Consider the following 15,868-nt stretch of genomic DNA (forward strand, 5'->3'; position numbering starts at 1 on the left):
AAAAATGAGTGGCAAACGACCAGGCTGACTTAACTTGTCTCCATGTAAAGTACGATTGACTGATTTTCGAAAACCTGCCGAAATTATGTCGATACCTCAACCCCACCTTTTTATTATCCACGTCAACCAATATAGAGCCTCGAATTATGCAAAACAAAAGGGTGCAGCATTGTGCTGTAATCTTGAGGTGTACAACAATACAAAAATACAAAGGATTCTGTAACCACTTGTTTTCCCTTCAAGATGGTTTCCTCGATTTATTTGACGTCATACACAAGCTTGTACTAAACCCAGCTCGTAACTACACACAGCTAATAGCTTTGCATGAATGATTGATCGAAGCTGGTTCTACAGAACCTTCGCAGTCATCATCTACACAGGCTTCCACTTCAGCTCCACTTGGATCATACCATGAGAGTTAGCCAGCCCATACTTAGAATTGATGTTCTTATTCTTTACCACGTCTCCAAGAGGAATGTTCACAGATCCCAAAATTTCCTGCACACGCAGAAACTATGATTCAGTTCACACGATACATGAAATCAGGCAACATCCAAGTACAGAAAATTATCCATGAGGTGCGCTCAGAAATATCTTACGTTTTGAACGCCCCAAGTCTTTGGCAGATGGGTGTTCAATAAACCAACTTTCTATAAGTCAACAAATTTCCTCCAGTTTGCCAAAGATACGATGGAACAGGAAAGTAAAAATATAGGAAATTGGAACTCAGATACACACGCTTACAAGTAGTTTTGTATATATATTAAATTGGCATTGCGTATTGAATGAAAGCTTACATGACGATGCACCATGTTCAGACTTGAGCCCTTGCTCAGGACCTCGATGTGCAGGGAGTCACTAACGGGGGGATCGTCCAGTTGCCAAGTAAATAGTTGATCCCATCTGGGGTTTTTATTTTTCTTCACAACCTAAAGGAACGCGAAAGAATTATTTACATGGTTTAGGACATAACTGTATGATAGGCTGAAAGCAAAATTATTTAAGGCAAAGAAATATGAGGTTAAATGTGAAGTAACCATAGTTAGAGCTTACCGGAGTTTTCTTTTTATCCCCCCGAAAATTAACCTCCACGAAGGGGTTTGTGTGATGTTTGCCTTCTAATTCCTGGGCCTGATGAATGATGACCGACAGCAATCCTCCTTCAGAAGATTTAACCCCATTTGCGAATTGTCCATCATCCATTGATTTCGCTTTGATATCTTCCTCAGTATCGTCCTGATGACCATCAATCACCTCGCGGTTACTCATGATTCTCGAGGCATTTCTAAGAGTTTGATATAAATCTCACGTAATCATAATTGTCAAACTTCAGGTAGCTCATACTTATCAAAAAAAATCACAACTACTAAAAAACTTACTTCCTTGAAGAGTCTCAAATTCATTTCAAACGTTAACTCGCCACGCTTTTTCGAATTGGCTTCGTCATTAGGATCCATATTCTTAAACAGCGGAACAGTTTGTAATTTTGGAACGTTTTCCTGCAAGTCCTTTAATGGCACGACCTGCATTCCCATTTTATCGTGTGCTCCAACCTGCCGGACACAATAATCCACATTAAAATAAAATGATTAATATTGCAAACAAATATTCTGAACGAAATAAAATTATCTTACTTAAGTCAAAAACGGTTGAATTTAATCCTAAGACGTAATTAAGCCTGCCACAGTCCCTTAGTTGATGAGCTAACATCGCTTCAAAAACATAATCACGGCAAAATAATCTCTCATAAAACATTTTCTAGACAACAAAGAGGAGAGAGCACCATGCAGAGAACAAGAAAACAGCGTACTAATGAATGGCTTAAAAATACACACCTTCTCCCAGTCAAAAACCTGTAGCTCAAGAGACTGTGACTTGAGGTCTTGAACAGAAAGCTTGAAAGTCTGATTCCATTCGGGGTTCAAAGTGTTCATCTTGGCGCGTGTTGTCTTCGAAAGCATCGTATTAACCAATTGAATTTTGACGTAAGGGTCGGCTTTACCCATGAAATCTTTCTTCATTAAGTTCGTGGCTCGAATAATCTTCACCTCAACCACGCCCACTGGCTTCTTATCAGCACTGCCAAGGATTCAACACAAGTATCAAGGCTGTGCAACTAATGACTTTGGCCGATACAGCTTGATAAGAGAAGTAAACGTAATATTTGAGAGCAAGAAAACATCGGAAGAGCTGAGTACCTGGCATCAGTATTTATTGGGATTTCTAAAGACTTCGGCCACATGTACATATCAGCGACTTGATTTGCGATGGTATCCTGCGTTCAAACGTTCGTTGCTGGAACATCAGGGCATAGAATCTATCTGATCTTATGTGCTTACAAAATAGGACCAAAGCTTCTTTACTGGGAAATTCTCAAGCAATTAGGAAGTTTATCCACAACAAGGATCCACATACTTTAACGAAACCGTAAAGTCCAGGAATTGCCATAATATCTCCGCCCAACAGCTTCAGACCAAAATCTACGTGAGGCTGCCAACACAAAAAAAGTTGTAAGTTTAATAAAAAGAAGAAAAGAAAAATACACCTCATGACAGGTATCTGCTAAGATCATCGGAACATCAAATCGCAAATATAGCAGACAGGAACGTACGACTTAAAAGATGGAGAATGTAATAACTGTTATGATACGCACAAGATATTCAAAACCTATTCACGAACCAAAATCTTGTGAAATTATTAATACATAAAGGGGTAGCTTACAAATTCTTGCATCATACATACCTTTTCCATCAAAGAGACTACTATTTTCGAGAAACATGGAAAAACTGGAATCAAAGGCTTCAGTGTGATTCTTGCTGTCGCAAAAACCTGCACGTCTACCACCTGCACATCCAAACCCAATCATCGTTATATTCCAGAAAACGACCGAATTTTTCATTACCTTCAAATTGATGCAATCAGGAAACGGTTGCAGTCAACTACTTGAAACCTAGTGAGCAAGTCCCATCCAGCGACATACCAACAGACCAACACCCTCTCAAATAAATAAACAACCTGCATCAATCACTTGAGCTTGAATATGCTTTTAGACTTTATCAATTCTGAACTAACCTGTACTGTTGCCTTCAAACCAAAAGCTTTCACAGCAACAATAATATTTGGATTCCCAGCGAACTTAAAGGAAGGCTCGAGAATCATCTCTGCCTCCTTAGTATCATAAACTTTCATACCTAGAAAATCAAATGATAGACCAAGTATCAGAAGAAAATGGCGTTCCTACTGCTGATAGATTACAGAGACAATGTCCAAAATACACACTTATGAGATGTCAGCAAAATGCATGTACAGGCAGAGACATAGATGGAAAGTAATACGCACCAACAAATGTAGGAGGCAACGTTCCCAAGGTAAGTGACTGGAACTCGATAGAATCCATCTTGTACTGTGGCCCATATTTATCAATGTAAGGCTGTGCCTGCTGTCGAACCATCTTGCAAATTGCCTGCCGTTCACATGTAGGAAACGAAAATCTCAGTAATTCAGCTTAAATCCTTGTAATTTCTTTAACTGAAATAGATATCGTTATGTTTTAATAATGTAAAAAACAGACGAAATTCTCAACTCCCCGCATGCTATCAAACGACTTTATATCAGAACTGAAGGAATGTTCTCAATGTTCATTGACATCGAGAAAGAGAGAGACATTTTGTTTCGTCCATGGATTTACTGATTAAGAAGTTGTAGTACCTTATCAAGATAAGGCCAGATGTCCTTTAAGAACCTGTTCACCCAATCCACCTGAAAATAGAAAACTTCTACAGGTCAGTTTAAGCGTAGGAAGAGCTTGTCGAATGCCAAATGAAGACTCATTGCTCAACAAAGACTTCAATCACACAGAAAACAGCTTGCACACATAGAAAATCTGTGCCATGTAAGATTACACATGCTCAATACAAATTCCATGAGAAAGTGTAGAATGCATGCGAAACCAAAACACCAAAGCAAAACTGCTTATAATCAGTATAAAAAGTTGACAAGAAACGGTGCCATTACCCGATGGTAATCTGGGTTCTTCACCCATAGAGGAATTTCGCCGAGGAGCCCTTGCAAGGTTCTCGAATCCAACTCATCCAGGTTCCGAATGACAGGATCCTGTTAACATTCCAAGGAAAATTAAAACCATACCCAGGTCGGAAACAAAAACCTCATTCCATACTACACGAAACAAACACCTCTACAATCACACCAAACCAAGGTCTACGCAATCCCAACAAACTCGCCACCCATACCACTCAAAAGACAGAATGCGGTTAAAAGAACCCACATTACCTTCTCATCAACAGGCTGGAAGTAGATGAATAGGAAGTATCCTATCGCAAGTCCGACGCCGATGCCCCATCCAAACCCCACAAACCCCAGGATCGTGCTAACAATCCCCATGACAGCAAACTTTGATCACCAGACTTCGCCAGCCTTCTCCTCTCTCAATCTTCCTTTCTTACTTCGCCCACTGTCTTCTCCTACTAATCCCTCTTCCTCTCATCCCTCGAGTCCCCCCCCCCCCCCCCCCCACTCAAGAAAGAATCTAAGCTCCACAATTAGAGACTGCAAAGTGCAAATGAGGAGGGGTCTCCTTCTCCGATTCAACGCGTGTTGTGGTGCAATTCGGTAGCATGGCGTCGTGGTGGCCTACCCAGTGACGTGGTACCTGTGAAGACGGTCTCACTTGGATTATCGCCAAGTGGACACCGATGTGGCGTGCTGTCGCCAAGTGGACGCCGACGTGGCCGGCTGCCACCCGAGGACTGATCTCACCTCACACATCGATACCCTCCGATTGGTTCTTGGGTATCTGGCCAGGTATTGGAGGGTATCGATCAATGTGGACCTGTCGCGGGTGTCAGCATGGTCGGGTCCGGTTTTCATGCAATCTACTTGGCGGGTAGGTACAGCGTTGTTCATTTTGGTGCATGGACTAATACAGCAGATTTTTATGGTGAACTACACTTTACAATTTTCTTTTGTTATGATAAAATAATGATAATTTTGTAAGTATTAATATTTTATTTTATTTTTTATGTTATATGAATTTGTTTTATAATTCTAAAGATACCATTAAATTATTAACAAAGTATTACTTATTTCATTGATGCTAATGGATTTTTTAAAAAAACCAATTTAATCACACAAAAGAAAGCTATGCTATAACAATCCATTCAACTTGTAATACCTTTGAACATTTTTCAAAAAAAACAAAAAAACAAAAAAAAACAAAAAAAAAAACAAATTGTGCAACTGTCAAGGATATGAATCTCAAAGAATTAAAAGATCAATACACTCTTGTGTTACTTGAAAAGACTATAGGATTATTCAAAGATGATATAATATTAAATTAAAATGACTATTGCCAAAGATAAGAAGACTAGAAAGTTTTAAAATAAGTCTAAGGATTAGAAAGGCATTGGTAAGAGTGAAGAAGGCTTCAACTTTGCTTCTATATATACTATCTAACTAGAAGCTACGTGGCGACATTCTATAGGACCTCCAACACGTGTTCAATTTGTAAGATACATGCCTTAACTTGTAAGACAAGTTTCCTATATGTGCGCCACATTATTAAGTTGTACCACAAACTACCAATATGTGTGATACGTGGTTAACTTATTGGCCAAGTTTCTAACCTAACAATCACTTATAGATAGATATAAAGGTGAAATCTTATTTATAAAGTTTCTAAGAAGATTTCTTATAAGATATTATTAAATTAATCTACTTTTATTTATTCATAATATCTAGATAATTATTAGAATAAATATGTATGTCAATGACATTACTTCCTTTCTAACAATGATTTCTATAAGTAACAATGATTACATATTGAGAAAGTCAAAGATACAACGCCTTGTATTTGCCACATACTTTGATCTTTGTTCTCTTTAAAGGTAGTTGATAGGTCCCCTCAGCCATCAAAAATGTCTCATTCTAGAGTAGGAAAACCACTCTTTTATTTGATTATTATTAAGGCCTTTGCAACTTCTTTCAAACAAAATATTTGTAATACCATCAAAAGTCATTTCTATCTTTAATAAAATCATCAAACATCAAGAGTTTCTTCTAAGGTTATGATACCAAGCACATAATATCTTGCCATCTATTCAAAGAAGAATATGTTGTTCTTGAAGGTCTTTATCTTAATTAAGTCATCTTAAGGACTATGATAATTGTAATGTCTTGTTTGATAAGTCAACAAACAATGGCTTTTAAATTGAATCTATTGGCTATCATTATTAGTATTATTTTTTATCTTTTTAGTGCCACAAATATACAAAAATTACAAACAAAGATAGGAGATCAAATACAATCTTTTTTAAATTATAATTTTTTTATAGTAAATATTTTCTATTCTTCATCTTGATTTTAATGAATGTTATTGATAAAAATATCAATCTTCTTAAATTTATTTAGAAGATTCTTAATTGGCTCTCATGTATATTCATTAATATTATATTCATGCGAATAAACAAGTTATTCTAATATATTTAGGCCCCCTCTTGAATCTAAGACTTCTTTGACCTCATATTTTTTATTATTATATACTTCTATAAGATAAAATGGTATTTTTTGTTTCTATAGTATATCAATTGTCTTGTGTGGCTTAAGAAGAGATACGTAAAATACATGATAGACCTTCATAGACTTTGATAGATACAATCAATAAGCAACTGGATTAATCTATTTATATATAGAAAATGGTATAAGTATAGGATAATCTAACTTGTCACAATGGTAAATAGTCTTCATATTACAACAAAGTAATCATAATTTGTCTCTAATATGGAATTGAGGTTATTCCTTGTAATAAGCATTTGCAATAATCTTTTGTTGTTTTTGAGCTTCTTTTAGTTGTATCATTATTATTGCACATAGCTCTAATAAACGATTTGCCAACCTTTTTGTTGTAAGATTATCAACTTTTGAAAAATCAAAATTAATAAATTGTGAATAATAACCATAATTAAAAAAAGATATTTATTAAATAAAAGAATGTCCTATCTTATTATAAGCAAACTTTGCTAATGGTAAAAAAATTGTGCAATTGTTTTATTCGTAGTTGATGGTATATATCAAATACTACTCCAAATCTTGATTCATTCACTTTGTTTGGCCATTAGTTTGAGGATAGAAAGTCAAAGATAGTTTTATGTCCACCTTTAAAATCCTAAAAATAATTTTCTAAAATCTTAATATAAATTATGTTCTCCTATTTGATATAATATCCTTTGGCAATCTAAGATAGCAATAGAAGTTGTCAACGAAAAACTTACATATTTTTTCACCTATGATAGATTTTGTATATGGTGTAAAATATGCTATTTTAATGAATCAATCTACTATCACAAATATAAAGCCACAAGAACTTGAGACTAAAAGATCCATGATAAAGTCCATAGAAATAAAAGACTATAATTGTTTTGGAATAAGTAATGGCTAAAGAAGTCCATAAGATTATTGATAAGAAGCTTTTAATCTTGAACAAACATTATATAATTATAAAAAGTCTTTAATTATAAAGTCTTATTCAAAATAGAGTATATTGTTTTTGAATTTAAACCTAAAAATATCATAAGGTTAAGAAGAATTATTGTTAATATCATAAATAAAAAGATCAGAGGACATACTTAATTGAACTTGCTTGAGAAAGGTTGAATCAATAGTTAATATTGATTTCACTACTCAAAGATAAATAATGCTTTAGATTCAAAAAAATTATTCTTTGTTGATCAAAAGATGCATTTATTTCTATTAATATAAGATAAGAATGTCTTAAAAGAACATTTCATAAATCTTATTATTTTTTAGGTTAAAAAATCAACTAGAAATTAAATCTTATTAAAAACATACTTCAATGAGTCTACTCTTGGCATTGTCAATAGTAGAACTTTGATATTATTTTTAAATCCATATTGAAATTGATTGATAAAGACCTTGTCATTCTAATCCACATTGCAAATAAGATTTTGGAATTTAACAGCGTATTTGGTGGCTGAACATGATCATTGTGGTAATGTTAGGGACATAGTCCTTAGACCTTTCTAGAGACAAGTTTCTAGAACCTTCTAGAAAGAAGTCTCTAGAAACTTCCAGAAGATTCCTTCAATATTCTCTTAGAATATTCTTCAAATATTCTCTAAAGATTCCCTTAGAAGGCTCTAGAAGATTTTTAGAATATTCTAGTAGATTCTAGGAAGTTACTTGAGAAGCTTCCTAGCTCTTGGGTAGTTGCTCGAGAAGCTTCATAGTTCTTGGGAAGCTTCTTGATGCGCTTCCTTAGAACCATAGGCCAGTAGTATATATAGGAGTCGAGGCTGAAGAGTTCTTCAGTCTCGACAACACATCTCTTGGAGTTCTAGCTCACCTTTCTGGTGTTGTTCTTGTACTCATCTGTTTAATCTACTTCTGCCACTTCTTCTTGAACTTCTTGTTAGATTTCAAGTCTGTATTTTGTGTCCGTGACAGGTAAAGATACAAGTTTGATCTCTACTACCCTTTTTCAATAATTTTCTTCAAATGTGGTCATGAAGACTTCTATGAATGAATTTAAATCATAAAGTAATTATAAATTCTTTTCTATCAAAGATAAAAATCAATTAAAAATACTCTCAAAGAAAAATTCACCTATAAATCTAACTTGAATAAATCCATTATGGTATTAAGAAGGATGTAACCTAACATAGAGATTTATTTGTTGTAGAAATCTTCAAAACATTGATCTTGTTCCATTAAACTTCTCCGACATACTCATTATTATTTTCTTTGTACTTATAGTAGCAAGATTTTTGAGATTTAGTTGTGAACTTAATCTACTTGTTTTTCTCAATTGCACAACTTATTGACATTAATTTTGAACTTTATTGTTGATCACTTCTATAGGTATTGAAATACTACTTCTATAGTTGATACTAAAAATATGCGAGATTTCCACCCTAAAAGTATTGATAAGTTTGTCAAGATGTACAATAGTTGCAAATCTATTCTTATTTTTGTTGAAGATAGCATCTATAATGTTTTCTTCTATAAAAAACTCAAAACTTATGTATAAGTTAAATTAGAAGAAGGTAATCTACAACTTCTAATACTAAGTGAAAATTTCTACAAAAAAAGCTGATCCATTTTTTAAAAAAAAAATCACTATTAGAGAAAAAAAATACTATAGTAAAGGTGGATAGTCTACAATCTTCATAATTCAATAATAGAAGTAAGGTAGTCCATTCACTTCTATAAAATAAGACAAGAATAATGAGTTAGCAGTCTTCTCAGACTATTAAAGACATAAATCTTAGAGAATGGAAGGATAAAATTCAATCTTCAATTCAAATTATAAGATGGCTTGAATTGAAAGTTGTTTATAATTAATGTATAAAATAAGATAATAAATTAATACAAATAAAAGAAAAAAACCAAAAAACAAGTGAAAGGAATGTTATTAAGTAAATACACACTTTAAAACTTAGTTATAGTTTGTTCACTAGATTTTTATCTAATAAAAAATTAAAAATTAAAAACTAAAAGTAAAAATTATATTTTGAAATAGTTAATTTGATTATCTTTTCAATGACATAAGAAACATGTAAATCCAATGCATTATGAATAAGTTATGAAGGTTTAAAAATATCAAGTAAATAATTTAAAAAATTAGTGAAAATATTTTACCTCAAGAATTACTCGCTTATAGATTAAAGATTTGAGCCTCATCAAGGCTCACATGTAGTATATAAGGGTTTTAAAAAAGGCCACAAGGCCTTAGTCTTATCTTACTAACTCTATTCATGGTGATACAATCCATATGGGACTTGTGCACCTATCCTTCTACAAGAACTAGACTAGCTACTCGTCTTTCTATTTTTTATTATTAAAATTAATATTTTTTAATTTTTTAATTCACCATAATATTTGAAAATATCCAATTATCCTAAGTAAATTGTGCGGCCTTTAAATCTGGCTCCATTTCTTCATAATAACTTCTAAGGTGGTATAAAACTTAATTTTATTAATATCTTGAAATTTTCTCTAAATTTTCTTAAAAAGTTTTAAATAAAATTTAAAAGTTCTTATAATATTTTGATAATAATACTATTAAATAAAAATCAAATTTTTCTATATAAGTGATTTTTCGTAATATTAAATCAATTTAAATCTAATAAAAATCCTATTTCTAATATAACAATGAAGTTCTTTCTTATGCTTTTTTTAACTATTGATTATTATTTATAGATTTCAAATAATATATATATATATATATATATATATATCTATATATATATATATAAACAACAAGCCAATGTAGACAATAATCTTAATACTAACCTTTAATACTCATTAATAAATCAAAATACAAATCTAATTAAAATAATTACTTTTGGAAAATAAAAATTATATTTTTTTATTAAAAAATTATTTTTTTATTATTTTTTTATAAAAATATAAATTTTTACAAAAAGAAATTGTGTATAATTTTTTTTTTAATAATTTAACATAAAAATTGAAAGTAAGATTAATATTATAACTTATATGTTTAAAACACAAAAATATTTATAATGAGATAAGTAAATATGTGTTGATTATATAAAGGCATAGTTATCATAATAAATATTACATATCAATCAAGGAAATATTCTACTAATTTAGAATTTTTGATATATTTTAACATGTTGGAAAATTCAAGGAAAAAAATAATTAGAAAAAATACATCTTACTTAATGAACATATTGTGTTTCCAATTAGCATTTCATATCACATTATTCTACAAGTAGACTTAAAATATCAACCATAACTAGTATTATGTTATATTTTTATTGTAAAGCACTGAATTTAGTGTGTATATATTTTAAATATATATAAACAGAAACCTGTTTATAATAATTCCTGAGTATATATTTATTTGGAAGAAAAAAACTATATAAATAGTTAGATTAGATACTTTAAGAACATGCTTCTAATTTTTCCAAAAATTGAATATTCACCTACAAATTGATCAAGTTCCTTGACAATTATCAACAGTAGTCATTTTCGAGCCTTAAAAATAACTCTACCTGTGTCAATCTATAATATATTTAAGTTCTGACAAAAAGGAATAGCCATATCTATAACTTATATAAGAAGAATTCTATGGGGACTTGCAAGACGTAGTGTTTAAACGGAAGGCAAAATTTGATGTTGTCATTCAATTAAATTTCATTTATGAGATTGATACAATATAGTATTTATTACTACAAAATTTGTGTTTATATGCACTGTCATATCCTTTCGTTAGCAAATGCATGGTGAATCAAGCCTTCACAGAATGTTTCAAACAAATCATGTCATTTCTTAAATACTTTTATAATGTTTAATTCCATGGCTATCAAATTTAAGAACAAAGTGCATTCATTGAACATATTGATACCCTTCTGAAGTACATTGTCTCCTTGCTGAATAAAACCTCAAAACTGAGAAAATTCAAGTCATCATAAACCCATAAAAACCTACAGGTTAAAAAAAGAAAAGTAATCGTTTCAATATTTAATTTACAGTCAGATGGATGTTACGGAAAAATCTTCAAAAGCGTTATCGTGCTGAGAATATACATTATAAATTAAACATGTACAATTTCAGCAAATTAAAGAACGTAATCATGCTTTTATTAGGACCCAAAAATAAGAACACAGCTGACCCGTAATAACATTAATTTGCTTAACAAAGGGATTCCATGGTAAAACACACCAATCCCTAAGGCAAAAGGGCAAGTGATATTTCATCGGACAAATGTCCGCAAGACAAGCCTCCCCGATCAATCGCTCTGACCGCCGCGACACATACACAACCCGGTTTGACATCCAGTCCTGCCTAATCTGGGCGAGATTAGCTTCTGCGTGATGATGCCCGGCTACCCCTGCCCCTGCAAAACGTCGGAACGATGCGCAGTGCAGTTGTGATGATATAAGCTCCTGCTGCTGCTGCGGCGAGGGAGACATGGCAGAGTGGTCGGGTGTTGCATTGGTGTCCATGCATTGGTCGGGCAGAGTAGATCGGGTAGAGGTGGGAGATGTGGATGCAGGGAGAGGGGGAGTCCGCGGAGGAGGAAGGCAAGAGGGCAAAAGTCGTGGTTGAGGGGCTTCTCCGGTGAGGGAGACCAGCGTCCATCGTAGCTGTTCACAGTGGGATTCGAACCCACGCCCTTTCGGACCAGAACCTTAATCTGGCGCCTTAGACCAACTCGGCCATATGAACACAGGCACCGCTGTGCCAACCGACTCTCTCCCGCCGCTTCTGACCACGCTCATCTTTCACCCACTGCGCACTCCTCATTTATCGAACATCACCCACCCTTCACCCTAAACCACACACATGTTCATGCTCGTCACACACTCTTTAGTTCTTTCACCCACAAACCTCATGGATCCACATAAGGAGCACCTACCACACTTGCTTGTACATGCTTGCCATCAATTGTCTTACTCTTCCCTTCTTTTACATCTTATTTTGCAAACATTATTCTTACCATCCCCAATCTTTGCCATGCTCATGATTCTCATTATTTTTTTCATTTTCTCAACATTACAATTTCATGCATTGGCACAATAAAAACATTCATTTTAATGCAACAATAACAATGCAACATATGTCATACGTGCACACATTTCTCAAGTACATAGAAGTTGATAGAATTAAATTAGGTCAATCATGAATTCTTTTATAATAACAAAAATTGAGCATTTGGAATGCTAATTAAATATATAAGTTCACCATGTAGCTACAAAAACTTCTCCAAGAAGCTATATACCTTTAAAGATTTACCGTAGAACTATCTTATTATTCAAACTCTTTGAATCTAGGTCTTGTTGGTCTTATGAAGCTTCTACATTATCTTTTCATTAATTGATGTGTGTGTGGAGATATCACTATAGCTCTCTTCAACCTCAAAGTTATTTTTTTTGTTATTTGATAGTTTGAATTTCAACCAAACTGTGTTGCATGTTTGATCAAAATTTGGTGATCACTTTTGAATATTATCAAGTTTTGCTACTTTATATTTGATGTGGCTTTGCAATACTAACTCAGTGTCATTTCTTTTGCCATAATTAATGGATTATAGGCCTAATTCGTATTAAGAAGATTCTACACCAACTATAGTTTATGGCCATTTCATCTAGAATTTAATTTAATAAAATATAGAATGCTAAAATAGGATGAAATATGGTAGAGACAACATGTTGCATAAGTATTCCAAAGAAGACTATGATTCAAAAAATAAACAGCAATGAAAATAAATAAAATAGTTTTTTGAATTTTGTCTTAGTTTTATACTTAGGTTACTCTTAATTACTTATATTTGATACTTGTGATTTTGAAATATTTCATAATAAATTATTATATACTATTTTTTTGGCCTTTAGTTGTTTAACTTAATTCATTTTAATTTAATATAATTAAACCTAAATCCTAAATTTAATCCTAAATCCTAAACCCTAAATCTCTAGGACACTTGTAACCCCTAAATCCTAAACCCTAAATCCATCACTATCCATACCACAAGTCTTGGACATCAATGTGGAGTCTTCTTATATCTTTTGGTGTTATATGTATTTTTATAAGAAATGTACAATATATACAAAATACTCTTTATTAAATGTAATAAGAAATGTACATAAATCCAACCTATTAAAGTATAGAATGAATAATAATGAAGCCAAAACTAATGAAATGATTTTTTAAATTGAATTCATTCTAAAAACAATGTACAAGCATCTTTAATATTTTTTTCATATTTCATTGGTTCTATTTATTCACAAAATTCAAACAACAAATAATATTTTAAAATAAAGTGATGTTTAATTTAATATAATTAATGCTAATAAAATATTTGATTTTAAAATCCAATATCATCAAATAATATAAAAATAACTCGAGATTTTTTCTAATAAAAAAATATATATTAAAATTCTTTCATAATAGCCAAAACAACCAAATATAATAAAAATAATAATTTTTTTTTATTATTATACATGAATTATCAAGTTCTTATAGTAAAAAATTTAACATATATTCACTCCAACTACATATATCATTAAAACCAAACAATAAAATATACAAGAAAATCTAACATAATTTGTGTCATCAAATCAAAATCACTTGAATTAATTAATATACTAATGGCTAGTGAATCAATGAAAATAGCTAAAAAAACCTATATTCAAGCTAACAGAAATCCATCTTGATTTTTTAACCACCATATTATAAGAGACTTTATTTTTGCATCATCATTTCATAATCTTAACCAATATGTTATTTTGGAAATAAATTAAATTTTAAAAAAAATTATTCACATTTAGCTATAAAAATCCTCTCAAAATTGAATAAATGTAATAAAAAATCAAGTAATTATGAAGGACGTGCTTTGTGGAAGTCTTCAAAACCTCTTAGAATCTTCCTAGCTAAAGGAAGTTGCTTCAGAAGCTTCTTATTTAGTAGTATAAATGGAAGTTGAGCCTGAAGAGCTCTTTAGTCTCAACAATACATCTCTTAGAACTCTAGCTCATATCTCTTGGTATTATTCTTGTACTCATCAAGTTTATATTAACTTTCTCATAGTACTCTCTATGTTTAGCTTCTTCTTCTATTCTTTGTAAAATACATCCATGACAATGACTATCTTTTCAAAAGATTGTCCTTTATGAATCTTCTTTTAGATTTCTAGTATTATAATATTCAATGCTATCAAAATACATTTAAAATTAGATTGGATTCATAAAATAAAATTATCATTCTGAGAAATATAGTTGTTTGTTCTAAAGAAATTATATGATATTTCGACATAAAAAATTATACTTGATCAAATCATTTAAGATCAAATTTATAAAATAATAATCATAATATTTAAGAGATGATAAGAGAATATTAAAAAGTGAAAAATCACATTGAATAAGGATATGATTGTTGCTGAAAAGCAAAAATAAAGTGAACTTGTTTACTCCAACAACAAAATTTGAAAAAAAAAATTCAACTATATGAAACCATGAAATTTTCTACAATTTGTCTTAAAATTGTTAGAAAAATCCACACTTGAGTCTTCAAAAATTTAATAAATAACTACATCCTAATCTCATGCCTTCAAATGATTTCAAAATACACTATTACTTGATTTATTTGAAAACTTTAAGATTCTTCAAATTGCCAATGCTCTCTGGAAGTGCCTCAAAGGATTTACAAATCAAAAGAATTCAAAATTGCCCAGGCTCTCTGGGAGTGCCTTCCAGGATCCACATTCTCTCAAATACAACTCCACAAGAGAGTTCAAATTGCCCATGCTCTTTGAAAGTGCCTTCAAGAATCCACATTCTTCCAAATCCAACTCCACAAGAGAATTCAAATTACCCATGCTCTCTAGAAGTGCCTTCAAGGATCCACATTCTCTCAAATACAACTCCACAAGAGAGTTCAAATTACCATTAGTATTGTATGTCATTATATATACAAGAAATCAATTTTTAATTTTATAATAGAAAAACCATGTACATAAGATTTTGTGCATCATTCATTGTAATTTGTACGAATTAAAAAATGTTGTCGCTCTTATAAACTTGGAGCTCTATTATAAATTCTTATGTAATTTATTTGCCAGAAAACCATGTATTCCTTATTCTTTTCTTCTTGTATTAAATTACAAATAAAAATACAATTTTCATCACTTTTGAAAATCAAAAGCTCTATATCATAGTTTGTTGTTGTCAAAACTTTTATTTCAATCAAGTCCCATATTATTTTGTAGAATGAATTACTTAAACTTTTCTCATCTTTACTAATAAGTCATTTTATATTTCTTTTCATATTTCTTGATTAATATTTAATGAAATTTTATATATAATTATAT

At 31.6% G+C, this 15,868-nt stretch overlaps 2 protein-coding genes and 1 non-coding gene across 7 annotated transcripts; all 3 read right to left on the reverse strand.

Moving 5' to 3' along the window:
* Window positions 1–144: 144 nt before the first annotated feature.
* Window positions 145–4,448, reverse strand: LOC112273516 (synaptotagmin-2). The gene is made up of 13 exons (XM_024502409.2): window positions 4,291–4,448; window positions 4,015–4,113; window positions 3,709–3,759; window positions 3,340–3,463; window positions 3,073–3,191; window positions 2,743–2,844; window positions 2,416–2,490; window positions 2,199–2,275; window positions 1,836–2,079; window positions 1,380–1,553; window positions 1,054–1,236; window positions 798–929; window positions 145–498 (listed from the first exon to the last, which is right to left on the reverse strand). The coding sequence occupies exons 1-13, from the start codon at window positions 4,399–4,401 to the stop codon at window positions 373–375; spliced, it is 1,617 nt and encodes a 538-aa protein (XP_024358177.1). The 5' UTR covers window positions 4,402–4,448; the 3' UTR covers window positions 145–372.
* A 6,069-nt stretch (window positions 4,449–10,517) lies between these two features.
* LOC141044624 (uncharacterized) lies at window positions 10,518–12,289 on the reverse strand. 5 transcript variants are annotated; one of them, XR_012216250.2, is made up of 3 exons: window positions 11,672–12,285; window positions 11,405–11,483; window positions 10,518–11,051 (listed from the first exon to the last, which is right to left on the reverse strand). XR_012216250.2 is itself a non-coding variant. In XM_073529529.2 (3 exons), exons 1-3 carry the CDS (start codon window positions 12,003–12,005, stop codon window positions 11,013–11,015), a joined length of 402 nt encoding a protein of 133 aa, XP_073385630.1. In that variant the 5' UTR covers window positions 12,006–12,289; the 3' UTR covers window positions 10,518–11,012. The 5 variants fall into 5 exon arrangements, 3 of the variants coding, with proteins under 3 accessions (XP_073385630.1, XP_073385631.1, XP_073385632.1); XR_012216249.2 differs by having other exon boundaries at window positions 10,518–11,061; XM_073529529.2 differs by having other exon boundaries at window positions 11,722–12,289.
* TRNAL-AAG (transfer RNA leucine (anticodon AAG)) lies at window positions 12,148–12,228 on the reverse strand. Its single transcript has one exon. It is a non-coding gene; the product is annotated as a tRNA-Leu (tRNA).
* Window positions 12,290–15,868: the final 3,579 nt, after the last annotated feature.

The sequence above is a fragment of the Physcomitrium patens genome, chromosome 20 (assembly GCF_059467195.1).
Source record: "Physcomitrium patens ecotype Gransden chromosome 20, ASM5946719v1, whole genome shotgun sequence".
NCBI classification, from domain to species: Eukaryota; Viridiplantae; Streptophyta; class Bryopsida; order Funariales; family Funariaceae; genus Physcomitrium; species Physcomitrium patens.